The sequence below is a fragment of the Trematomus bernacchii genome, unplaced genomic scaffold (genome assembly GCF_902827165.1).
Source record: "Trematomus bernacchii unplaced genomic scaffold, fTreBer1.1, whole genome shotgun sequence".
Classification (NCBI taxonomy): domain Eukaryota; kingdom Metazoa; phylum Chordata; class Actinopteri; order Perciformes; family Nototheniidae; genus Trematomus; species Trematomus bernacchii.
Window position 1 is genome coordinate 29,633 of NW_022987542.1, and position 25,811 is coordinate 55,443.

General features: G+C 40.6%; 1 protein-coding gene across 1 annotated transcript in view; it reads right to left on the minus strand.

Moving 5' to 3' along the window:
* Positions 1 to 2,280: 2,280 nt before the first annotated feature.
* LOC117476207 (protein NLRC3-like) overlaps positions 2,281 to 25,811 on the minus strand; it is a 35,533-nt gene continuing 12,002 nt past the window's right edge. The window contains exons 7-16 of the mRNA XM_034122582.1: positions 16,012 to 16,182; positions 15,027 to 15,195; positions 14,846 to 14,900; positions 13,325 to 13,365; positions 7,913 to 7,959; positions 5,987 to 6,204; positions 4,828 to 5,087; positions 3,832 to 3,948; positions 3,571 to 3,712; positions 2,281 to 3,410 (exon numbers count right to left, since the gene is read on the minus strand). Of these exons, the coding sequence (XP_033978473.1) occupies positions 2,935 to 3,410; positions 3,571 to 3,712; positions 3,832 to 3,948; positions 4,828 to 5,087; positions 5,987 to 6,204; positions 7,913 to 7,959; positions 13,325 to 13,365; positions 14,846 to 14,900; positions 15,027 to 15,195; positions 16,012 to 16,182 (1,696 nt within the window). The 3' untranslated portion in view covers positions 2,281 to 2,934. The remainder of the gene's footprint in view (positions 3,411 to 3,570; positions 3,713 to 3,831; positions 3,949 to 4,827; positions 5,088 to 5,986; positions 6,205 to 7,912; positions 7,960 to 13,324; positions 13,366 to 14,845; positions 14,901 to 15,026; positions 15,196 to 16,011; positions 16,183 to 25,811) is intronic.

Genomic DNA, 25,811 nt, shown 5'->3' on the forward strand with positions numbered 1-25,811 from the left:
TTGTTTTGAAATGTTTTCCTCCTTGTGTCTTCTCTGTTCCTTCTTCCTGTGTTTGCCTTCCTGTCATTAGTTCCCCTGGTGTGTCTGATTGTCTGATTGTGTTCACCTGTTGCCCTTGTGTTTCTGCCTCTCTTACCCCAGCTGTGGCTTGTCTTGTGATTACCCCTCCCTGTATTTAGTCTTGTCTCTTCCTGTGTTCCCCTGTCGGTTCATTGTTGGTTTTTCCTGTCTTCCTCCATGTCAGTCACGGTTGTCTCTCCTGTCTCCCTCCATGTGGGTCACGGTCAGTTTTTTGTACAACCCATTTGTTTCATGCCTTGTTTTGATCAGCTTTTAAAATAAAGCTCGCTTTTTGTTACGAGACCTGTTACCTTTTTGATAGTCTGCATTTGGGTCCTACCCTTCCACGCCATCCTAACATATACTTTAATAAGAAAAATGTCTCTTTTACAAATATACATTTACTAAAGAAAATGTTGGTGTTTTTACACATTTTTCTAAAAGTTTTGATAAAAGTGAGATTTGTATTTACTTTTCTTTTACAATATCATCAATCCCAAATATAGTTAGAATAAGAGAAAGTCCCTCAAATGTTTTATGTGATTTAAACATTATTGTTATTGTTATTATTATTACACTATTTTTCCGATCCGCTCTAGGCAAGGCAAGTTTATTTATACAGCATCTTTCTAACTAATTTCTAATTCTCATTTAAAGGAACATTTACTATGTTTTCATTTCCTTTGGGTACGGACCAACAGAGGGGAAGTACAGCTGCAAAAGTGACCAAAGCATCTGAACCAAAAACCAGTGAATTAGTAATGAACGTGTCGTTACACCTCCACTTCACGGGCTTGCTTTCTGTGATCTGTGCTTGTTTTTTTTTATGCTTCTTCCTGAGCACACTGGTTCTTTAAATTAAATGGTATTTGTACAGCTGATGACAAATGCTTTTTTCTTGTCATATTTAATATTAATAAATAAAGTTCCTGTTGAAAATCCTGATGCTAAAATGTGGATTCCGGCCTCGAAATGCACTACGCGGTGCGTTCAGGGTACACACACTTTCTAGTAAAGATGCATCTTTCTCATCCTGTGCCTTAGAGACGTCATTTTAAATATCTCCAATATAAAAACCCTTTAATCAGTGTCAGCACTTCAAGGGTTTCACAAGAGAATCTCCTCAAAATAGTAATAAAAAGGTTTATTTACCATTTTTATTTAATGTGGATGTATTCTCTTCTTCACCGGGGGGTCGTCTTCTCTTTATAGGACATGGTGCTTTCTGGGAAATGTAGTTCTAGCAGTTGAAAGTTTAATTTATTTAGGTTTTGGCCTGAAAACATGAACACTAGAAAATAAAAATATATTTTCAATGTTTCCAAAACATTCAATCTTTTTTATTTGTGCAAAACTGTGATATGTTTCTCAATATGAAGTAAAATATGATCCAACCTCTGTCTCTCTTTCCAGGTTTTTGTTTGTAATGCTGCGTTCACACCGGACGCAAAGCACACTATTTGCGAGGCGCGTTTACGTGATTAAAGTCAAAGAGAAAGATGTGGATAGACGCTTCATTCGCCCGGACGGTTTAATGTTAAACTCGAGGGAAACATCTGCGTGAGGCTGGTCTCTTAAAGCCAATCAGCGGTGAGGATCTTTTATTCAATCAAATGAAGCTGCTAATATCTAATAATTAAAAAATACTTGTCTTAAATGTGAGGAAATATTATTTTCAAATCAAAGGAGGTATTCTGAGTTTTTTCAAAGTGCGACAAACTTTATTAAATATTTTTTTAAAGCTTTAAATCTTTTAGTTAAAACACGTTTTTTCAATACAATTCCAAATAAATTCTGAAATAAAATGTCAAAGGATGACTGAGAATAAAGTCAGCCGTCTCCAGACTCTCTATAAGGTATTTTACAATCAAGAAATGGAGCTTAAAGTATGTTTTCAATTATACAAAATCTACACATTTAAACAAGGGGGAAAGTCAACTTTAATTAATTATTTAAAAAAAGTAAATTATTAAATATGTAAATCTACAAATAAATAAACCCAGGGAAAACAAACTTCTAAAAATATGTTTAAGAGAAAGAGTGTGTGTGTGTGTGTGTGTGTGTGTGTGTGTGTGTGTGTGTGTGTGTGTGTGTGTGTGTGTGTGTGTGTGTGTGTGTGGTGTGTGTGTGTGTGTGTGTGTGTGTGTGTGTGTGTGTGTGTGTGTGTGTGTGTGTGTGTGTGTGTGTGTGTGTAAATCTTTTGAAGAAGCTTACTTTGTTTTTAATTCATGTTTTTAATACTAATGCATTTATTCACAGAGGCAGTTTGAACAGTGTTACAAGTTGAATCACATATCAAATTTAGGATTTCTGCATTTAAATCATCCTCTTTATCTCAGTAAGCGCAAAAAGTAATTAAACAGACCGACAGGAAGTAAACACTAAAGGGAACAACAGAAGAAGAGAGACAGGAAGTAAACACTAAAGGAAACAGCAGAAGAAGACAGACAGGAAGTAAACACTAAAGGGAACAGCAGAAGAAGACAGACAGGAAGTAAACACTAAAGGGAACAGCAGAAGAAGACAGACAGGAAGTAAACACTAAAGGGAACAGCAGAAGAAGACAGACAGGAAGTAAACAGGTACACAGTATGGGCTCTGGTAGTGTGATATAAAAAAAAATGAACAGAGAATTAATAATAATATAATTTGTTTTTATAACATATGTCTCCCCCTGATGTCAATTGGTTTGCATTCAAAATATATGATGTTCATATATGTTTCTGTATAAAATAAATTAAAGAAAAGGTGGCTTTAGGGTCTGCTGGCTGACGGCGGTCAGACCACCACATCACCTGACCAATCAGGTACGGTAACAATTTAGTACCTGACACCCATCTCTAGTTACAGGTAATACAAAACTAGCAGGGGCTTTCACACACACTCCACAAGGTTTTTTTCCTTGAGCACATCGTAAAGATGCGGGTCCAGCTCACGGAGAGCATTGATCAGAACCCTGCTGGCGTCAGCTCCTTTTCTTCGCACCACGTCCACCACCTCTCGTGCTCTGTCCTTTCGGGGTTTGGTTCTGGCTATCTCCATTTCAGAATCATTGATCACTTCAGACTCAAAGAGTTTATCCAGAAGGTCGTCCAGCACAGGTAGAGTCACTCTTTGAATGAACTGTGTCCGAAAGAGCCGCCACTGGTCTGCTGGGACTCTGCTCTCTGCTGGGACTCTGCTCTCTGCTGGGACTCTGCTCTCTGCTGGGACTCTGCTCTCTGCTGGGACTCTGCTCTCTGCTGGGACTCTGCTCTCTGCTGGGACTCTGCTCTCTGCTGGGACTCTGCTCTCTGCTGGGACTCTGCTCTCTGCTGGGACATTTATCTGGGAGATTTCCTGACTTGGACCTGGTAGATAAACAGGGAGAATACTTTTGTGGAATATCCAACAATCACATTAAACAGATCTCTTCAAAATTAAAGTAACTCGACATTTCCAGGGGGGGATATTCGTTCACAAAAAGATTACATTTATAATATATAACATGACATCAGATGGAGTCTTTACCTTTCAGTAACACGCGACAAAACCAGACTACGTTTCCACCTTGGTCCTTGACCTTCAAAACCACTGTCTCTGTGCTCGTCGTCACGAAAACTTGAAATGTCGGATGGTAGTTTGGTCCAAAACATGATTCAAATGTTTCACTCTGAAAACCAGAAGCAGAAGTTAAATGTTTATCTGTTTCTTTCCTGATTGTGGATCCACATGCAGATAAATGTGTGTTAATGATCATTGTGTTTCTTTAGAGGAGCATCAGTGACTCACCTCAGGCTGAATGAAGACAGGTTCAGGTTCACAGTGCACACTGTAACTGTGATGAATGTCCAGCTTACAGTTGGAGGAGTTTGTGATGTTCTCAGCACGTCTGTGTTGATCAGCAACCTTCAGTAACAGAGTAACTTTAGTTATGCTCAGATAGTCAAGGCAACTTTATTTAAAGATCACATCAAACAACAACAAACGTTGACAGACCTGCTCCACAAAGTGATGAGATACACAATCAATCACAACATAATTATAAGGATATATTGCCTTTCTAAAGGAATATTCAAAATAGATTCTTTTAATTCTTGGATATAAGCTACTGAAGAAGCTATTCCTTTGGCACAGGGCTCACTTCAGTGTCTGTTTGAGACACACCAGGATGTCAGCTAACTTTGTTGTAATTGTACTAGAGGCTATGAGGACGGGCGTTTCTAAAATAGCTAGAAAGTCAGCTCAGGGAGTGCAGGGGGGGGGCGGATTAAACACAGGACACCGGGGGGCGGAGCTCGTGTCCTGAGTGAAACCAAAAGCTGAGTTATTTGTATTCACAATGTCCCATTAATCCAAACCATGATCTTTTTTGTTATACTCAGAGACACTCTGTCCTGTAACAGGACAGAGTGTCTCTGAGTATCGTGTCACAACGTACATCGTATTGAAGAAGCTATTCCAACGTTAACCAAAACACAAACCATCTGCTTTGTATACAACACAACAGGCTGCTGCCCAAGCTGTAAAGTATGGCTGGTAGGGATGAGATCACGTGGCAGTGATTCATCTCAGCAGGTCTTTCAGTTCTGTGTGATGTGTTTACTATTCATGCCATCAGTTTCCGCAGACAGAAAGACATGCTGAGAGAGAATCATACAAAACCACAAAGAGCGGTCTGAAGATTTACAGTTCAGATAGATCTTACTCTTCTCCCAGCACGAGAAGGTTTGAGAAGAAACGGCTGTGGTTAAAAACCAGAGTTTAGTCTGATGGTGAGCACATTACCTTCTCCACAAGGACGTTTTTCTGCAGCAGATGTACATCCAGTATTTGCTCCTCTCTGACCGGGGGTCGTAGGAACACCAGAATTTGACCCTTTATCCGCTTCTTTAAAAGCCTTTTCAATCGATCGATGGTAAGGCCAAATTTAGAGAGGTGAGGCACCTTCACCACCACGTGAGTGCGTGTGACCTCCAGCGGCTCCAAGATGCTCAGGCCTTCATCAGTGATGTGGACGACAGACAACAGGCCGTCCAGGAGCAGCGCTGTGGAGCAAAGAGCTGGTCATCTGTTGCTTTGCTGCTGAAACAGCTTCATCATATTCAATGTCTCACCACTTTAGTTCAGAGCTAATGTTCATCTAATGTCATTCACTTTGGAGCCTCACTAGGATGCTCCAGTTTATATCCTCCACCTTTTATTCTAATGTTTCATTATTGATCTGCCCCCTGTGATCTTTCTGGATGTGAGCATTTACTGTTATGCATACACTTTATTCATTATTCTCTAATCTTCAAGACTGCTGAGATGTTAGTAATCTGCAGCCAGAACAGCTTGACTGAGTCCGCTCTCATGTCTGAGTGACTCTCTAGATGTGTGAAGAGTTTTCTAAAGCTTTCAGGGCGTAGAAAGTCTAACTTATAAATGTTGTTGTCTGTTGTTTTGTTTTGTTCATGGTTCAGCCAGACTGACAATGTAAAGAGCAGAAAGAGCAACAGATGGATAACTAAGTAAGAATTAATCAAACTGCTAGCTTAGCATCACAACAGTAACAGAGAGTTAGCGTTGAGTTAGCACTGTTAGCAGCTGAGCATGCTGTGGACTGACCAATCACAGTTTACATCTCTTTAATATTACAGTGAGGAGACTGCAGAGGGCCCAAAGACAATCCAACTCAGTATTTAGAGCTGCATTGCATCGTCTGCTTCAATAATGATCAATAATGTCATGCAACACATCGACTAAATGGATGTTTTATAATTTCATTCTTCTTTTTTTGGGGACACAACTATTTTGAATGTAAAGAACAGATTTGGTGTTTGAATGATCTTATCTTTGTTCAACTAGTTTAATAAAGCTGCTTCATAACCTTTGAACGCTAGTGGATAGTATAAGGTGCTACTCATTATATAAGTGTGTATTTGTTAACACTAGATGTCTTTACCATCCTCTGTCTCGCTGTGTGGCAGGTGGAGCTGGACGACGGCAGCTTCAACAGAACTCTTCACATCGAACAGCGGCCCTGCTGCCTGCTTGCCAGCTGATTGGAGGAGGCTCTCCCCCCAAGGGACCGTCCTGTACAGAAGCTCCGCCTTCTGAGCCATGACGAACACCAGGCCAGTCGAAGCACACTGGAACTCACCTGAACCAGGACACCTGAACCTGTAGACACACGGGGGACAAGTTACTACAACAAGCCTTCACTGGCCTGTGTTCTGACTGACAGGTGTTCATCCAGCTGGATCTGACCTGGAGGAGGGTTTGTTGAAAGATCTGAAACACCAGGGGCCTCATTTATAAAGCCTTGCGTAGGATTGGCGTGGGAAGGTTGCTTACGTAGGACAAAGCAAATAAATAGGCACCGACACTTTCCGATTCATAAAAGACTGCGTACCGGCACAGGACTTGCGTACGGCACATCCTACGCCGGTTTCCCTTTATAAATCAACTCGAAATGCGGCGCAGCTTTTGCGGGCTTCACGTAACGCCCATATTTGCCTATAAATAGTCAAAGAAATGCCCCGTATTCATATTAATTCTGACTGACTGCATGAAGAAGATCGCAGGAAATGAGGACAGAACAGCTAAAAAAGACATCTCACACCGTGTCAGATTTTGGTTATTTTGGGGAGGTCGAGATAAATCATATTGTTTGGTGGATGCAGTTTGAGCCAGAGTAGCAGCATGGAGGTCGGATCGTCACCAAAATAAATAAATAAGTGGTCCGAAAAAAGTTAATGACAAAGAAAATACACATAACCTTCCTCAGGCAGTGTGTTTGTACGGGGACAGGAGACCCCCCCCTTGATGAGAAACTGTAAGAAATGATTGGGGAATCCCTCCGTAGTGTAGTCATGACGACTGGATCTGAATTATTTTGTTGTATTTGGTGGTTTGTGTTCCAGCTGTCGATCAGCAACTATATATCCATAATCCACCAGTTAAAGGAAATACAACTAATGTGTTGTGTTATATTAGCTGTACAATTTACCACATATGGTGTTCCTAGTTTCCATACCTCCTGTGTTTTACGAGCGACTTATCAAGTCTTGGCAAACGGCATAAAACATGATTAAACGTGATAGTATATAAAACCATGCTCGTATCTACAACCTATAGAAAAGCAAAACGGCGTCAGTTTAAAGTAATTCTGTCCTCCTGCTTACCGCATCATTTATGAGAAAACATTTCATACCAAGAGAACATAATCGAGGGGTGATCAATAACATTTCCGTATTTATTTATTTCTCCAAGTTATGTTTTTGTGTGCACTGAGGAGTCTCAAACAGGCGTTTGTTTAATCATTTTAAGATTGGCTTTAATCAATGTGTGAAAATGAATTCTTCATATTTGATAAATGAGAGGTAACATTTTATTGATGGTATTATTTCCACATATTTCTCCATTCTTCCTTCTGCCAACGGTGTCACAGTTTCTCGTCTCTCCCGTTTGTGTGCTTAGTGCGTACGCATGGGTTAGAGTTTGCGTGGAGGACCGCACATTTTCCCGTCAAGTTAGTATTTCATAAATCGCAAACATTGCGTAGAAACTGGCGTACGCCATTTTTTTAGCGTATATCCCTTTATAAATGAGGCCCCTGATGATTACAGGAACATCACTGAAGATGTGTCCACATGCATCAGGATGTGTGTGTACACAACTTTTCATTAAATTAACAAAATGTCTAGTCCAGCAAGGATCTAGACTGGTACAAGAAAACAATCCTTCCTACACACAGAGGCATTATTTGATTTATGTCTGTTGGAAAGAGATGCAATACCTCAAGGTGAAAGACATGAAATCAAACACAAAAACATTTATATATATTTGTAATGTGTTTAAATAATGTTTGGTCATGTTATGGGATTACCTGTATGAAGACTCAGTTGTGTGTTCAGGTGAGAAGGATTCAGGAGGCTGGAACAAACAAAGTTAGTTATTTTAATATAAATCAAGTTAAGTTCTAGCTTCATGAAACCAAACCACAATTCTAGAACATATTCCGACCAATTTGAAAAATGCAAATGAGTCTGGATCACACACACACACACACACACACACACACACACACAACCACACACACACACACACACACACACACACACACACACACCACACACACACACACACACACACACACACACCACACACACACACACACACCACACACACACACACACACACACACACACACACACACACACACACACACACACCTCTTGTGGAACGCTTGCCAGCAGTCTGGGGTCCAGGATGTTCTCCTCTGGCTCCCAGCTTGTGTGCCTGATACCAAATAATAAGACACCAATTACATTAAGAAAATACCTGTAAACTCTTATCACTAAGTAGTACCAGCCAATCACAGCACAGTATTACCAGCCAATCACAGCACAGTAGTACCAGCCAATCGGGATAGCATCCATTGCAATGAAATTCATTGTAATTGCAATGAATTAGAATGTGTTGGTGTCAATATAACTTTGTCACCACAAATGTCATTTATTTTAATAGCTATTTATCGGCCTCTTTCTTCAAACAATCTTTTTTATGAGAATTTTAGGAAATTATTAAGAGAATGTAATTTTAACAAAGAAGTTATTATAATGGCCGATTTCAACATCAACTGGGAGGATAAATCTGCTAGAAGACTCTTAAACAGATAACCGATAACTTTGACCTTGTGCAACTGATCAATGGACCTACAAGAATCACCAGGATACAAATTGATCTCATTTTTTGTAACAAACCAGAGAGAATTTTTAAATATTTTAATGTTAACTGGTCTCTCTGACCACAATATGATTTTAGTCGCCAGGAACCTAACAAAGAGGCGATGTAGCCCTTCATTCAGGAAAAATGATTCTTATGGTATTCCCAAAAACAAATATGAGACCTTTATAAATGCTGTTCAACATATTAAATGGGATGATCTTTTGCTGGGAATAGACCACGAAGAAGACAGTCAAATGTTCTCAAAAACATTAGAGAGCACTATCAGAGATTTCAATTGCAAATTCAAGCAAAAAAAAAAAAAAAAAACACTGTCCCTTGGATAAATTAGGATATTTTAAAACTAATGAATGAACGTGATCTAGTCCTAAAACAAATCCATCAAAACTAAATCAAGCCATGACAGGCATCACTTTGCTATGCTGAGGAACAAAGTCATTAAGAAGTTACGGAAGGCTAAGGCAGACTTCTTCTAGATTATAATGGACAAGGCAGGGGGTAATTAAAAAATGATCTGGAAACAGTCATAACTATTCACTGGAAATAAATATAGGGAAAGAAAACAGCTTGAACTTAAAGACAATGGAAAGCTTATAAACAATCCAGCTGACGTAGCTGAAGTTTTAAACCACTACTTCATTGATTCTGTTGCAACCATTGCACAGTGTTTCTCAACTCAACACACTCTCACTCCCCAAGCGTCCAGGAGCGACGCTTGGTCAGGGTCCCGTGGCGTCCAGTTGTGACGCGCCGAGGCTCCTTCAGCTTCATAAACGGACGCAAAGAGCTTTCAACTGATTGCAATGTATTCCCATCGTAGGCGGTATTTGACGCTTAGGGAAGCACGGCATTCGTTTGTGTCGGAGGCTGTTAAAGGCAATGTGAGCGTCCATTCCCATTGGATAACGGAGAATTGTACACCCGGAAGTAAGTATTCCCCTTACTGTCGATTGATTTGACAGTGATATCTCCACTACTCATCAACTCAAAAACACCAGATTATCCTTGTTAATTAAACGACATTGATAGGTTTTAGTGTGTGTTCAATGCTTTTGTCACGTTTTCCCCTTCAATTCTGAGAAACAAGTCGTTTTCTATGAGTTTTGGATGGCCGAAGACATTACATTACCCACAATCCTCTGTAGCAACCATAGACTGTATACAAAAATTAAATAATACATTATTCCGAGTGTGCTTGCTTTTCTCTTTGAAAGTCATCACATAACGGCATTGTAATACACGTTTCGGCTGCATTAAATATGACATATCTGCCGTAGTTAACTCTATTTATAGAGCCCTGATGACAAGACTTCTAGACAAACAGGAACTGCAGCCTAAACTGAAAACTTGACGTGGATCTTAAATATATAAGCAATTAAACAACATCTTACATTTCTTTTCACACAATACGTCTCCTTGCAGTATCAACACTAATTCGGCTGACTTTTATATTTGATCCAATTGGTAGATAGGCTGTATTTACACCATAACGGTGCACAGCTGATAGAAAGGGACACCTACTGGTTAAAGCACGTTATTACATCATAACTTAGTACTTTTTTCTTAACATAGGTAACATTAAGATGTCTGTGACTCTTTCCTGCTGTAACGATGCAAATTACCCCTCTGTGGGACTAATAAAGGTATTCTGATTCTGATTCTGACTCTCTGGACCCCCTGCAGTTTGCCTACAGAACAAACAGGTCCACAGACGACGCCATAGCCCTCACCCTCCACACTGCCCTCTCACACCTGGACCCGAAGAACAGGAACACATATGTGAGAATGCTGTTCATTGATTACAGTTCAGCTTTTAATACCATTGTGCCCTCCAAGCTGGTCATCAAGCTCAGAGACCTCGGGCTCAACAGCGCCCTCTGTGACTGGATCCTGAACTTCCTGACGGGCAGACCCCAGGCAGTGCGGGTGGGAAACATCACATCCTCCACCCTGATCCTCAACACCGGTGCCCCTCAAGGCTGCGTGCTCAGCCCTCTCCTCTACTCCCTGTTCACACATGACTGCGTGGCCACACACAGCTCCAACACCATCGTGAAGTTTGCTGATGACACGACCGTCATCGGCCAGATCACAGACGACGACGAGACGGCGTACAGAGAGGAGGTCGAAAACCTGACATCTTGGTGCCAGGATAACAACCTCCATCTCAACGTCAGCAAAACAAAGGAGCTGATTGTGGATTACAGGAAGCAGCAGGGAGAGGGACACGCCCCCATCGCCATCAATGGGACTACGGTGGAGAGAGTCAGCAGCTTCAGGTTCCTTGGGGTCCACATCTCTGAGGACCTGACATGGACTCATCACTGAGGTTCAACATGGGCTCCAGGATACTCTGCAACTTCTACAGGGGCACCATAGAGAGGATCCTGACCTTCTACAGGTGCACCATAGAGAGGATCCTGACCTTCTACAGGTGCACCATAGAGAGGATCCTGACCTTCTACAGGTGCACCATAGAGAGCATCCTGACCTTCTACAGGTGCACCATAGAGAGGATCCTGACCTTCTACAGGTACACCATAGAGAGCATCCTGACCTTCTACAGGTGCACCATAGAGAGGATCCTGACCTTCTACAGGTGCACCATAGAGAGCATCCTGACCTTCTACAGGTGCACCATAGAGAGCATCCTGACCTTCTACAGGTACACCATAGAGAGGATCCTGACCTTCTACAGGTGCACCATAGAGAGTATCCTGACCCTCTACAGGTGCACCATAGAGAGAATCCTGACCTTCTACAGGTGCACCATAGAGAGGATCCTGACCTTCTACAGGTGCACCATAGAGAGCATCCTGTCCTTCTACAGGTGCACCATAGAGAGTATCCTGACCTTGTACAGGTGCACCATAGAGAGCATCCTGACCTTCTACAGGTGCACCATAGAGAGTATCCTGACCTTCTACAGGTACACCATAGAGAGGATCCTGACCTTCTACAGGTGCACCATAGAGAGCATCCTGACCTTCTACAGGTGCACCATAGAGAGGATCCTGACCTTCTACAGGTGCACCATAGAGAGTATCCTGACCTTCTACAGGTGCACCATAGAGAGCATCCTGACCTTCTACAGGTGCACCATGGAGAGCATCCTGACCTTCTACAGGTGCACCATAGAGAGCATCCTGACCTTCTACAGGTGCACCATGGAGAGCATCCTGACCTTCTACAGGTGCACCATAGAGAGCATCCTGACCTTCTACAGGTGCTCCATAGAGAGTATCCTGACCTTCTAAAGGTGCACCATAGAGAGCATCCTGACCTTCTACAGGTGCACCATAGACAGCATCCTGACCTTCTACAGGTGCACCATAGAGAGTATCCTGACCTTCTACAGGTGCACCATAGAGAGCATCCTGACCTTCTACAGGTGCACCATAGAGAGCATCCTGACCTTCTACAGGTGCACCATAGAGAGGATCCTGACCTTCTACAGGTGCCCCATAGAGAGTATCCTGACCTTCTACAGGTGCACCATAGAGAGCATCCTGACCTTCTACAGGTGCACCATAGAGAGCATCCTGACCTTCTACAGGTGCACCATGGAGAGCATCCTGACCTTCTACAGGTGCACCATAGAGAGCATCCTGACCTTCTACAGGTGCACCATGGAGAGCATCCTGACCTTCTACAGGTGCACCATAGAGAGCATCCTGACCTTCTACAGGTGCTCCATAGAGAGTATCCTGACCTTCTAAAGGTGCACCATAGAGAGCATCCTGACCTTCTACAGGTGCACCATAGACAGCATCCTGACCTTCTACAGGTGCACCATAGAGAGTATCCTGACCTTCTACAGGTGCACCATAGAGAGCATCCTGACCTTCTACAGGTGCACCATGGAGAGCATCCTGACCTTCTACAGGTGCACCATAGAGAGCATCCTGACCTTCTACAGGTGCACCATGGAGAGCATCCTGACCTTCTACAGGTGCACCATAGAGAGCATCCTGACCTTCTACAGGTGCACCATAGACAGCATCCTCACCTTCTACAGGTGCACCATAGAGAGGATCCTGACCTTCAAGCAGTCTCAATCAATTAAAACATGTGATCGCTTTAATCACATTGATGATCTGTGATTAAACTAATCTTTAGTATAGTAGAACAGACTTGTATGAAGGGATAGTGATTTATATCTTCTCTCGTACCTGCTCACATAGTTAGTAAGCAGCTCAGCAGCTGCAGTGCAAATTGCTCTTCATCCCTGACAGCGCTCAGCGGTTATGTAGGCTTGAATTTCTCAATAACATACATCGACATGTCTTTATGATGTCAGTCTTTATAAAGCCTTCATTATGAATTGTTTTTAAGTTGAAAGATAAACTCAGACAATAGTCGACAGGAATATCTCCTATTTCTCCGGTAAATACAAATGTACGAACTTGTTCATCCGATTTTCTTTTGACTCATTAAGGTTTCTAGATCAATTACGAGCGCTCTATTGTTTAACTTGACAGCCCTAACAATTATATTTTAATTCAGTGGTGAAATAAATACACTTCTCTCTGTTCAACTGCTCCTCTCTCACCTTTCTGTCTGTCTTCACTTCCTGTTTCACATCGGAGTCACCTGATGGAGAGAAGAGGTGACACAGAAAAATAATAATAATTAAACTTGAACAAAGAGAAACATTAGCAGCCAAAATGATTTGATAGAGCTGTAACAAAATGGAATTAAAATATGTTGTTGTTGTTCTATAAAGACCTTTTAAGATCAGATTGAATGTTCAATATCTTGATGAATGGAGGATATGGTTTCAGTACTCACAGGTCTTCTGGATCTTGGCTCTGATCGTCTCATTTCTGATCCTGTAGGGATGAACACAATCCAACAGTTTTAGATCCAGTTTAAAATAAGTGTTTGTTCTTTGAGTCAGCTTCAGAGTCCTGATCTCATGCTTTACATCCCATCATATCTTCTCTGCAAACACTACGACTGACTGCCACTGCTCTCAGCTGCATTACAGGAAGTAACCAGTCATTAGAAACTAAAAACATGACAGGAAACAAAACAGAGAACCTTTTCCACTCTTCTGTAAAATCCTATATGTCTGTTAGAAAGTTGCTAACTAACTAAATGTGGCTTTGCATTTTCAGCTTACAATATATAGTTGATGGAAGAATGAGAGAGCCTGCAGTCAGTGGGTAACATCACTGATCTGTTGGGATTCCCCAGTGAGAGAAACACCTCCCTGTGTTTCATACAATACTGCTGAACCAGCAGAGACCCCTTACTGACCAGAGGGTCTCCAGTCTGCAGTCTGGACTCTCCAGAAGATCTCTCAGCAGCTTCACTCCTGAATCCTGCAGAGTGTTCTCACTCAGGTCCAGATCTCTCAGATGGATGTTGGACTTCAGAGCTGAGGCCAGAGCAGAACAGCTGATCTCTGACAACTTGCAGTCCCTCAGTCTGAATAAAGAAAACATGATGTAACTTTAGAAAACAATGTTCCTGTTTGAAATAACTCCAGGTTTAATAATTTGTTCAGAGCTGAAGAAGTTTAGAAAGTGGAAACTCTAAACAGGTTAAAAACTGTAAGATACAGAGAGAGGAAAAGAGCTCTCATTAATATTAAAGACAACGTGCTGCTACTTCAGTTTAAAGTATTCAGTCAGTGTAAACATCATGTAGATCCAGGAACATGTTGGAAACAGAACAAACTGAAATGATTTCTTAGTGGTTGATAGTTTTAACAGGAATATAAAACAATTCTACTCATGTATTCTCTTTATAATTTATATTATAAAAGCAGGAAGGAGAATATAAAATGTATTTCAGGTGTTTTAAAGGTTCAGAGTGAATTATGCAGTGTAGGGTTTTTCTTGTTATTTTAATGTAAAGATCATCAGTGCTCTGCCACAGACAGTGAACTACACTTGATATAGTTTGTTGTTGTTTAGTCTTTCTGAAGCTATTACATGGTCACATGTTGTTGTTATTATGGACACATTAATGTAACATCTCTGCAGCAGAAACATCCTGACAGCTTAGTTTGTCTTAAAAAGAAAGATGTTAATAACATGAGTGCAGTGCAGGGCTGAGGCTTTACAAGCATTCTCACTGAAGCAGACCAGGACACCAACAATATGAACAAAGGGCTGAGACTGTAGAGGGTTAAGATGCTCAGTGAGGATCAGAGTGATATCAGCCTGATGTCTGCAGCTCAGAGTCAACACAACTCTCACATATTCATCTCAGCACAGAAGTTACAGATGGAGAACTGACCTGAGAGTCTGCAGTCTGCAGTCTGGACTCTCCAGAAGATCTCTCAGCAGCTCCACTCCTGAATCCTGCAGATCGTTGAGACTCAGGTCCAGATCTCTCAGGTGGGAGGGGTTGGACTTCAGAGCTGAGGCCAGAGCAGAACAGCTGATCTCTGACAAACTGCAGTACCTCAGACTGAATAAAGAAAACATGATGTAACTTTAGAAAACAATGTTCCTGTTTGAAATAACTCCAGGTTTAATAATCTGTTCAGAGCTGAAGAAGTTTAGAAAGTGGAAACTCCAAACAGGTTAAAAACTGTGAGATACAGAAAGAGGAAAAGAGCTCTCATTAATATTAAAGACAACGTGCTGCTACTTCAGTTTAAACTATTCAGTCAGTGTAAACATCATGTAGATCCAGGAACATGTTGGAAACAGAACAAACTGAAATGATTTCTTAGTGGTTGATAGTTTTAACAGAAATATAAAACAATTCTACTCATGTATTTTCTTTATAATTTATTTTCTAAAAGCAGGATGGAGAATATAAAATGAATCTCAGGTGTTTTAAAGGTTCAGAGTGAATTATGCAGTGTAGGGTTTTTCTTGTTATTTTAATGTAAAGATCATCAGTGCTCTGCCACAGACAGTGAACTACACTTGTTATAGTTTGTTGTTGTTTAGTCTTTCTGAGGCTTGTACATGGTCACATGTTGTTGTTATTATGTACACATTAATGTAACATCCCTGCAGCAGAAACATCCTGACAGCTTAGTTTGTCTTAAAAAGAAAGATGTGTATAACATGAGTGCAGTGCAGGGCTGAGGCTTTACAAGCATTCTCACTGAAGCAGACCAGGACACCAACAATATGAACAAAGGGCTGAGACTGTAGAGGGTTAAGATGCTCAGTGAGGATCAGAGTAATATCAGCCTGATGTCTGCAGCTCAGAGTCAACACAACTCTCACATATTCATCTCAGCACAGAAGTTAAAGATGGAGAACTGACCTGAGAGTCTCCAGTCTGCAGTCTTGACTCTCCAGAAGATCTCTCAGCAGCTTCACTCCTGAATCCTTCAGATCGTTGCCACTCAGGTCCAGATCTCTCAGATGGATGTTGGACTTCAGAGCTGAGATCAGAGCAGAACAGCTGATCTCTGACAACCTGCAGCTCTCCAGTCTGAATAAAGAAAACATGATGTAACTTTAGAAAACAATGTTCCTGTTTGAAATAACTCCAGGTTTAATAATCTGCTCAGAGCTGAAGAAGTTCAGAAAGTGGAAACTCCAAACAGGTTAAAAACTGTGAGATATAGAGAGAGGAAAAGAGCTCTCATTAATATTAAAGACAACGTGCTGCTACTTCAGTTTAAAGTATTCAGTCAGTGTGAACATCATGTAGATCCAGGAACATGTTGGAAACAGAACAAACTGAAATGATTTCTTAGTGGTTGATAGTTTTAAAGGAGACATGTCATGGCCATTTGCACTGATCATAATTCCATTGTTGAGGTCTACTAAAATAGATTTATATTGTGCATTTTTCCAAACTCACATTGGTTTCTCAAACAGCATCTCTGTAAACTACGTGTATTCACTGAATTTCACTCTCTGCTTTTAACGGCTCGTTGTAGCTCCAATAGCTCCAGCCCCCACCCTCCCTGTGAGCACAGTGTGCTCTGATTGGTCGGGACGTTGTGAATCGCGCTGAGCTCCGTGGAGGTGTTGTTTCCTTGTTTAGGATACATAGCGAAACACAGCCAAACTCATCCTGAGCACACACAAAGTCACATCCGAAGTAAAAACAATAAGTGTGGCTTGATATTGAGTAAGAAAAAGGTTGATAAACGCTGTGAGAATGGGTCTGCAGAGAGAATTTCGCCACGATCCCAACTGTCTGTTATCAGCCTGCAGCCAGGGAGGAGAAATCAGCAGAGCTGCCTGTGTGTGAGGAAGTCCGTGGATTGGTCAATTTGGACCAATCAGCGGGGGCTTAACGTAACGGCTCCGCGGATTGGTATGAGGGGCCGTACAGGCCGTAATTCATACTGGTCCTCTCACACACATACATTCTCCTTTTACATACATACATTTTCACTCTCACACACATACAGTATATATTTACACTCACACATTCATACATTCTGCTCTCATATTATCATATTTCAATGCACACATTCATACATTGTCACTCACACATTTATACGTTTTTCACTCACACATTTTTACATTTTGTTCTCATATTCATATATTTTAATGCTCATATTTATACATTTTGCTCTCTTGCACATTCATTCAATGTTTACATTTAATATTATAAATAATATATGCATAGTGATTCTACAATTTAGGGTACATTCCAGGTCCATTGATGTCCATTGATGATAATTATAATTATTCTAACTATTTTCTTCAAAAATATCATATTTTGCCTATTATTGGAAAGCATGATATAATATCACACAAACATTATGTGCATCCTATGCTTTATTTAGCTTGAAATGTGTCATGATGTTCTTAAATTGTCAGTTTTTGCTATGTCCGTTTTTCAGTTGAGGGTGTCTTGGTTTCAAAATAATGAATAAAAACCATTGAAGTAAATAAAGAAAAGTATTCATTTATTTCAAAAGTCTAAATACTAAAGAATAATAACATCTTTTTAATTGATTTCCTCCTTTAAATAATTTAAATATCTTAATATATGAATGTCCGCAAAAGTTCTGTCAACTATGTTACTAACAGAACTCCCCCCTTTAACTAAAAAATGGTTTGTCCCAATACCATGTCACCAGCATCACATGATGCCATGTTCCTCTTTGGCACACATTTTGAACACACTGTGGTGATTGTCCTCTAATTTTTTACAATATTTTATGTATAATAGCACATTGTCAATGAGTATAATAATTGACCATCAACAATGTTACGTACATTGTTATGGTTTACAATTGTTTAATGATTTTAATTCAATTATATGTTCAAATGTGATGTTAACCTGTTCAAGAAAATGACATGTGGTCATCCAGGCAAGGCCTACCATTGAAATTATAGGTCAAGATAGGGAAATTGTCAACTAAGTTACCTGTCAACTAAGTTACCCAGTACTGTAATAACTGTAGTAACTTAGTTGACAGGTAACCTAGTTGACAATTTGTATGACATGTAGACGTCATTACACATCATTATCAATGGAATTTTGCACTTCTGCCTTGAAATGAACATAGTGCTGATGGTTAATAATGTGTCCAGTCAACTATGTTATTTGCGTCAAATGTTTGACTTTCATTGTCAACTATGTTGCACCTCATTTTTTCAAATTTAAAATATCTAAAATAGTGCTTCTGATATCCTTTATAGTATAATGTATATCTATACAGGTTGGAGTTTTACATGACATCTCTTAAAACTATCAAAATGACCTGTATGGTAGTTTTATAATACAAAATATCCCTAAACTTAATGACAGTGCTGAACATATCACATGAAAAAACAAAACTTTAATACAATTATTTTTTAAACTTTAAAAAATCTTTGGATATATGGTAGAATAGACTCAAGAGCCTTTCAAATTTGATTTTACTTGAAGTGCAGGACTTAATCAAATGATTGTAATGACATCAAGTTTGTCCGTAACATAGTTGACAAACTGAGTAGTGAAAACATCCTTTCCCTTAAAATTAAAATAATAATAAAAATGTTTAAGCTTTGCAACTAGTGGATATGTTACACTGAGGAATATACTAACTTGAACCACTGATTGTTCTATTGAGAAAGAACACTTTCTTTGTACTGTTTTGTTGATGTGAAATGCACCCTAAATTATAGAATCAGTCTGAAGACAATATATGTATGCAAGAGAAGAATGCATGTATGTGTGAGAGAAAGTATAGTGGAAACGGAAGGAGTACGGTTGAAACGGAAGGCAGGTCATTATCGCGCTGTGATTGGCTCAGAAGGTCGAGCGGGGCGGGCTCATGTTCAGAACTTCTGATTCAAATCAACGTGATGGAGGGAGATGAATCCGTGTATCTACGGACCATTTGTTTTTCTTTATTAAACAAGTGAACGGAAGAGTTTCTGCGAGGCGTTTTTGCTTTTAGTTTTGTACCTTACTAAATGGTCTAGTGGTCGTTGGAGCGAGGGGCGTGAAACTCGCGGAAGTGATTTCAAAACAAAAGCACTCGTTTGCTTGGAACGTTGATAATATTATAAACAAGGGGAAACAAGGTGAATTTAGCGATCACAACGAAAACGGCCAAGACACACATTGAGCCCAGAAAATGAATGTTATTAAGGGCTGTAAATATAATAAGCCTTTGTCTAAAATGGACAACATTGTTAGGAGATTTAAACTATGCAGCGGTTCTGCACTGCGGTCACTCAGCCGTCTCTCCACTTTGTTTTTTCAAATCAGCTGCTCTTCATTTTTCTTTTACAAATATTTTTTACCGCAAGTTCTTAATAAAACTGACACTGTTGGACTTGGTACTAGTTTGCCTGCTACTAACAATACATTGAAGTACTTTTACTGTGTACTTTTTTAGTAATCCTCTGTCAAAGTCCCCTTCTGAGTACACTGCATGCTTTTTTGCTATCTTTGATGAATGATAAAAAGACAATTGTACCATTAGTTAATTGATACTGCTGGACTCAGTAGTGTTGTTGTTGAAATCCTCTGTCAAAGTCCCCTCCTGAGAACAAAATCAAGCCACTTCTGCTAAGTTTGATGAGGGGAAAAATGCAATTTTTTGCCATTAGTTCTTCGTGAGATTGATCCTGTTGGACTCAGTAGGCTACTAGCGAAACTACTCCCACAAATAGTACTTTTCCTGTGTACTTTTCCAGTAATCCTCTGTCAATGTCCCCTCCTGAGTACAAGAATGCATGTTTCTCTACTATTTTGAATAAGCGTTTAAACACCTTTCTTCCTGAGACTGATATTGTTGGACAGAGTATTTTAAGAGGATGGTTGACATGATATCAGCACTAGTACTCCAGCAGCAGCATTTTACACCATGGAAAGTCTTTAGAGTCTGGCCTGGAGCTGGTCAACTATCCTTCAGCAAAGTGACACACCCTTGTGACTCTTGTACCCCTTTCACACCAACGGTGTTTCAGGGCCGGTTCGGTGCTGGTGCTTGAAAAGCACCGGGTTTTCCTGTTCACACCGCAGCGGAGCAGCGTCATAGCTCCGGAATCCGGTTCGTTTCGAGCACCAAAAAGTTGTCCGTCTAGAAGCAAGAACCGCATACGTCACGCTTACGTCGGAGGGGGGCGAGATTAACCTGAGCTAACACTTAAGGCGAGTACGGCAAATAAAAGTTGTAACAAGCAGTAGTGCTGAGCAAAGTGACTAGAACGCAACCACACACTTGTTAAAAAAAACACACTTTATAAAGTCAGGCAACACTAACCAGGCTTCGTGTGATTCTGTTTACTTTGACCATCCGTTCGCTGTTATTGATCATTGTGGAGAGCAGGCAGACGTTTTGTTTGTTATTATAGCAGCTATCGGATGGAATCAATACATGGGCTGCACAGGTTGTCATGTCCGACTATCACAAGTAGAATCATAATGAAAAATACGTCGGTAAAAAAGTGCCTGTAGAAAACTGCTTAGCAAGTAGTCAGTTTAGCTTCGGTTGCTATGCTAACATCACCCATGTTATACCAGAGAAACTTTCATAACAGCGTTGTGATGCCAAACAGCGTCAATTCAGACTGACACACATTCACTTAAGGGGAACTGGGGATATGTATCAGCTGCTTGTGTGACAGTCAGACAGTGAATACTTTAGAGCCGTGTGAGCTAACCCGGAGCTAACGGGAGAATACACTCCCGTTGAAGAGCAGCCAGCACTGCAGCGGTCGGTAAATGCCGCTGAAACACATTAATAAACAATGAACCACGGCACTCTGGAGAAAAGTATAAGGTTGGAGAAGTCGTTATTTAATTTAATCTGGCTTCGTATGATTAAAAGCAACGCAGTCCCCGGCCCGTTGTTGTTGTGAGGTGAGCTCCGGCGTTGGGGAGAAACTCAGCGACGTAAACTGTGACGTCATGACGCAGCAGCGGCAGCACCAGTCGGGCTCTGAGCGGTGTGAAAAGAGCCGGCGCTAAACCGAAGAACCGGTTCTGAACCAGAAAAGCTCTAGCACGGAGCTTGAACCGGAGTTGCGTTGGTGTGAAAGGGGCATTGTTGGCCTCTTATGGGGCTGCTGTCTTTTAAAATATGATTATTTCTCTGCTCCTAGTTCGTTCCTCGCAGATTCTTCCATCAGTCCCAGTCATTGCACGTCAGTCAATAGAGCTTGGAAAAATGTGTCCAATTCAACAAAATGTTTTTGTGAAGGCCAGAGCTAAATTATAGATTGTTTGATTGTGTACTTACAAGGTGAGAGAAAATAAATCCACATCCTCCTATGAAACGTATTTTATTTACTTTTCCATTATACTTATACTTACTTGCATTAGAACATTTGCATGTTGAACTACATGCTGGATATCTTCCCCAGCCTCAAGGAAATACAATAAAATAAATGGATTCATAATTTTAAACGATTGATAAAAATGTATAAATTAATAATGTTTGGTGCAAACATTTCAAATTTAAATACAAAAGGAAAACATTTTTTACTTTTGAAATGATTTCTCACAAAAACCTTTCTAAATAGTAAATTAATAAAAAGCGTTTAGTCAATAGACGTTTTTCTGCCTAATATAGTTGAAATTGAACGTAAACTATATCAAACACCACATCCATGGCAATTAACCCATTTTTGCCCACTATTTAAATTGACTTTGGTTGAAGTTAATACAAATATTCATATTATATATATATATATATATATATATATAGCATATCATTGATGCAGTCTTTCTGAACACTTTTAAAATAAAATACTGCAAATGAAGAATATTTGTAACCCTTTAACAGCCAGCGCCACCATTTGGTAGAGCTCATTTTGTGTCATCATATCTTGTTGAAAAATAAATTAAAAAGTTTTACTCCATCTGATTCAGCCAGCTCTACCCTTTGGTTGACATGTTATGCACAAAACAACCTCTAGATGTCACTGTGCCTGAGATCCCAGGATGTGTTTTTATTACATGTGCCAAGTGCTAGGACTGTTTTAGGTACGAAAGCTTTTATGTGCGCTGCTCCTCTAGCTTGGAACACCATGCAAAAAATATTGAAACTGAGCATTTTGATTCCCTTGCATCGTTTTAAAGCACGGCTGGATGAAATGTTATTGGATACCTGTCAATGTAAATAGGTTGCTAATGTATACCCCTGTAATTATGTTGTGATGTCCTTTTGTTTTCTGTTTGTTTTTATGTGTAACTAATGTACCGCCGGTCTCCCTTGAAAAAGAGATCGAATAGAAGAATAGGGAGGGATGAAACCCTCTTTAATGGTCACACATGCAGAGCACACAGCACACACAGTGAAATGTGGCCTCTGCTTTTAACCCATCCTAGTACAAGGAGTCTAGTACTAGGAGCAGTGGGCAGCTATTGTACAGCGCCCGGGGAGCAATGGGAGTGGGGGGGAAGGGGGGGTGTCCGGTGCCTTGCTCAAGGGCACCACGGCAGGGCAGGAGGTGAACTGGGACCTCTCCAAGTAGAAGTCCACACTCCATATTTAGGTCTGGTCGGGGACTTGAACCAGCGACCCTACGGCTCCCAGTCCAAGCCCCTACTGACTGAGCCACTGCCGAACATCGTTGATCTCAATGGGATTTTTTAACCTGGTTAAATAAAGGCTACAAACAAACAAACAATGTTTATAACATGAGTGCAGTGCAGGGCTGAGGCTTTAAGAGCATTCTCACTGAAGCAGACCAGGACACCAACCATATGAACAAAGGGCTGAGACTGTAGAGCAGGGGTGTCAAACTCAATTTCATCGCGGGCCACATCAGCATTATGGTTGCCCTCAAAGGGCCGGTTGTAATTTTAACACTATATAAATATACATATATAAATATCAAAATAATGTTTTATACTGTATAACAATATTGCCTCTGCATTGGAGTATTATTGGTTTTGGCAATAACTACGTCTGAAAGCACATGGTTGTGCATTAATGTATTGTGCACGTAGACACAAAAATACTGTATGTGGGCTCAGACTAACATTTCACTATCTTACTGTTACATAAATCCCATGAATTTATGAAATTTAGTTAGCCTCATCATATCTTATCAAAAAGAGATACAATGTTTGTGAAATCTATTTTTTGTGAATAATAAAGTATTTTTCTTTTGTATATCAAGCATTATTTAAGTAGGCTATATTTCATTTGAATTCAGCAATAATATTTTAATAGTCTGAAAGCCAAGACTTTGAGAACCCCCTGTCCCAGATCCTGCTGTGTTACTATCACCTGTCACTCACTATTTCAGTAAGCAGTGAGTGGGGGGGGGGGGCGGCGGCGTGTTGAGGAGGAACAGAGTGAGAGGGGACAGGGATCGCGGAAGTTTTCCTCCTTCCTTTACAAACTTTACACAAGTATTTATAAGTATTTATCGTCTGAATATAGCAAAAAGACGTTCATACTCTGCAAGCCAAGACCTCATATATTTTAATCAACCAGAAACCGGAAATAACCGTAACGCGAGTTTTTCTAAAACATAATAAATCCATGTGTGTCTCTGAGCCGCAGCAACACCGACTGATTCTTAAAGAGCGGGTCATTCTGTCTGTTTGTTCTGGGACTGGAGTTGCTTGTCTCGGTTGCTGAAGCAGACTTTGCTCCGTGTTTGGTGTCTCTGTGCCGCTGTAAATTATGTTCCTTCAACTCTGTGTCACTCACAGTCACACACTGGTCACTCACCGCCTCAGAGTGCCGCTGCTGATAGGAAGTCGCTTCAGTGCGCACGTCACAAAACGAAATGCATTTTGGGACATGCAGTTTATGGGCAACGTGCTTAAACGGCATGTAACCGTATAATAAACTGTTTATATTCTTTGCGAGCTCTCGCGGGCCACATAAAATGACGTGGCGGGCCACATTTGGCCCGCGGGCCTTGAGTTTGACACGTCTGCTGTAGAGGGTTAAGATCAGTGGCGGCCGGCCCATAGGGGCGCTAGGGGCCCCCCTCTTCCCACATTAAAAATAAAAAATGAAAATATATATATTTAAAAAAAATATTTTTTATTTTTATTTTTATTTTTAATAAACAAGGTAAATATTATATAATTGGTATCAGTAAAATGTATAATCTACAATAAAATCTCGTTTAAAATTGTGTTACGATGTCTAAAGTTACTGATAAGTCACATGTTTCCTGCCTGGCCTTGCCCGTGTATCATTACTCTCTCTCGTCTGGGCGCTATGCACAGCGCCCAGACGAGAGTGCAGCAAGTGCAGCAGAAGCCAACTGTTGCTATCTTTAAACTATGCCGCCGAAACATAATTTCAGCCAATCAGCGTTGTCAAATATGATGGTCACAGGGCTCCTACGTGAGCGCCCGGTGCAGTCTGTGAGTTGTTTGGACTCGTATCCAAGGAGACAAAACAGGAAGCTGTCATACACTCTGGAAGCTACCATTAGCAGCTAATGAAAACTCAGTTTTTGACATAAAAATGGAATTATGGATCATCAATCATTTTTCAAAGTGACAGACACATTGGATTAACCTATGGATTAACCTTCAGATGCGTTTTTCTCGTTTTTGATCAGAATTGTTATTCTGCAAAAGGTGAGCATATCTCCATGTTTTGCTACTTAAAGCTACATTGTGTGATGTCTGTATTTGCTTCCCCTGTCGCGAGTTCTGATCGCTCAGTGATGATACTTATATTTCTAGAATTTGTGGAATCTCAGCTTGTAAGCTTGTTTGTGCATATCCGATAAGTATATCGATTGATTTATACCTAGAGTGCGTTAGCATTTTTTCGCTCAGGGCTCATTTAGACGCTTCTTGTGAGACTTGTGTTTTGTTTCGGTAAACATGGTTCATATCATCAGTTAGCTGCGTTTCCTCTGAGTAGGACACATGAATAGTTTATTACATTTTAAGAAGCCCTGAGACACAGTTTTGTGAGAAAAAAAACGGGGGAAAAAAGCCCCTTAACAGGTTAAATGGGAATTAAATCAGTGTTCCCAAAGCCCCGGTGTTCTGCAGTTTGTGTGGGCATACTGTACTGTTGCACAGTTTATGCTGTAGAAACTATGTCCAGGACAAGGTGTTTGGAAGTTTTGGAAGATTCATAGCTCTAACCACACTGAAGTTATGGAGGTATTGATCAGTTTTCTCATATTTTTAAGCCTCAAATTGTCCTTCCCCCCCCTCTAACATCACCAGAAGTCATAATTTAAGGGGTCTTTTCTCAAAAAAAATTACCGGGGGAGCATCCCCCAGGACCTCCCTAGTATTGTTTGATCACCATTTCCACAGCCCCACCTAAAATATTTTCCACCAGCCGCCACTGGTTAAGATACTCAGTGAGGATCAGAGTGATATCAGCCTGATGTCTGCAGCTCAGAGTCAACACAACTCTCACATATTCATCTCAGCACAGAAGTTACAGATGGAGAACTGACCTGAGAGTCTCCAGTCTGCAGTCTGGGCTCTCCAGAAGATCTCTCAGCAGCTTCACTCCTGAATCCTTCAGAGCGTTGTCACTCAGGTCCAGATCTCTCAGATGGATGTTTGACTTCAGAGCTGAGATCAGAGCAGAACAGCTGATCTCTGACAACCTGCAGCTCTCCAGACTGAATAAAGAAAACATGATGTAACTTTAGAAAACAATGTTCCTGTTTGAAATAACTCCAGGTTTAATAATCTGTTCAGAGCTG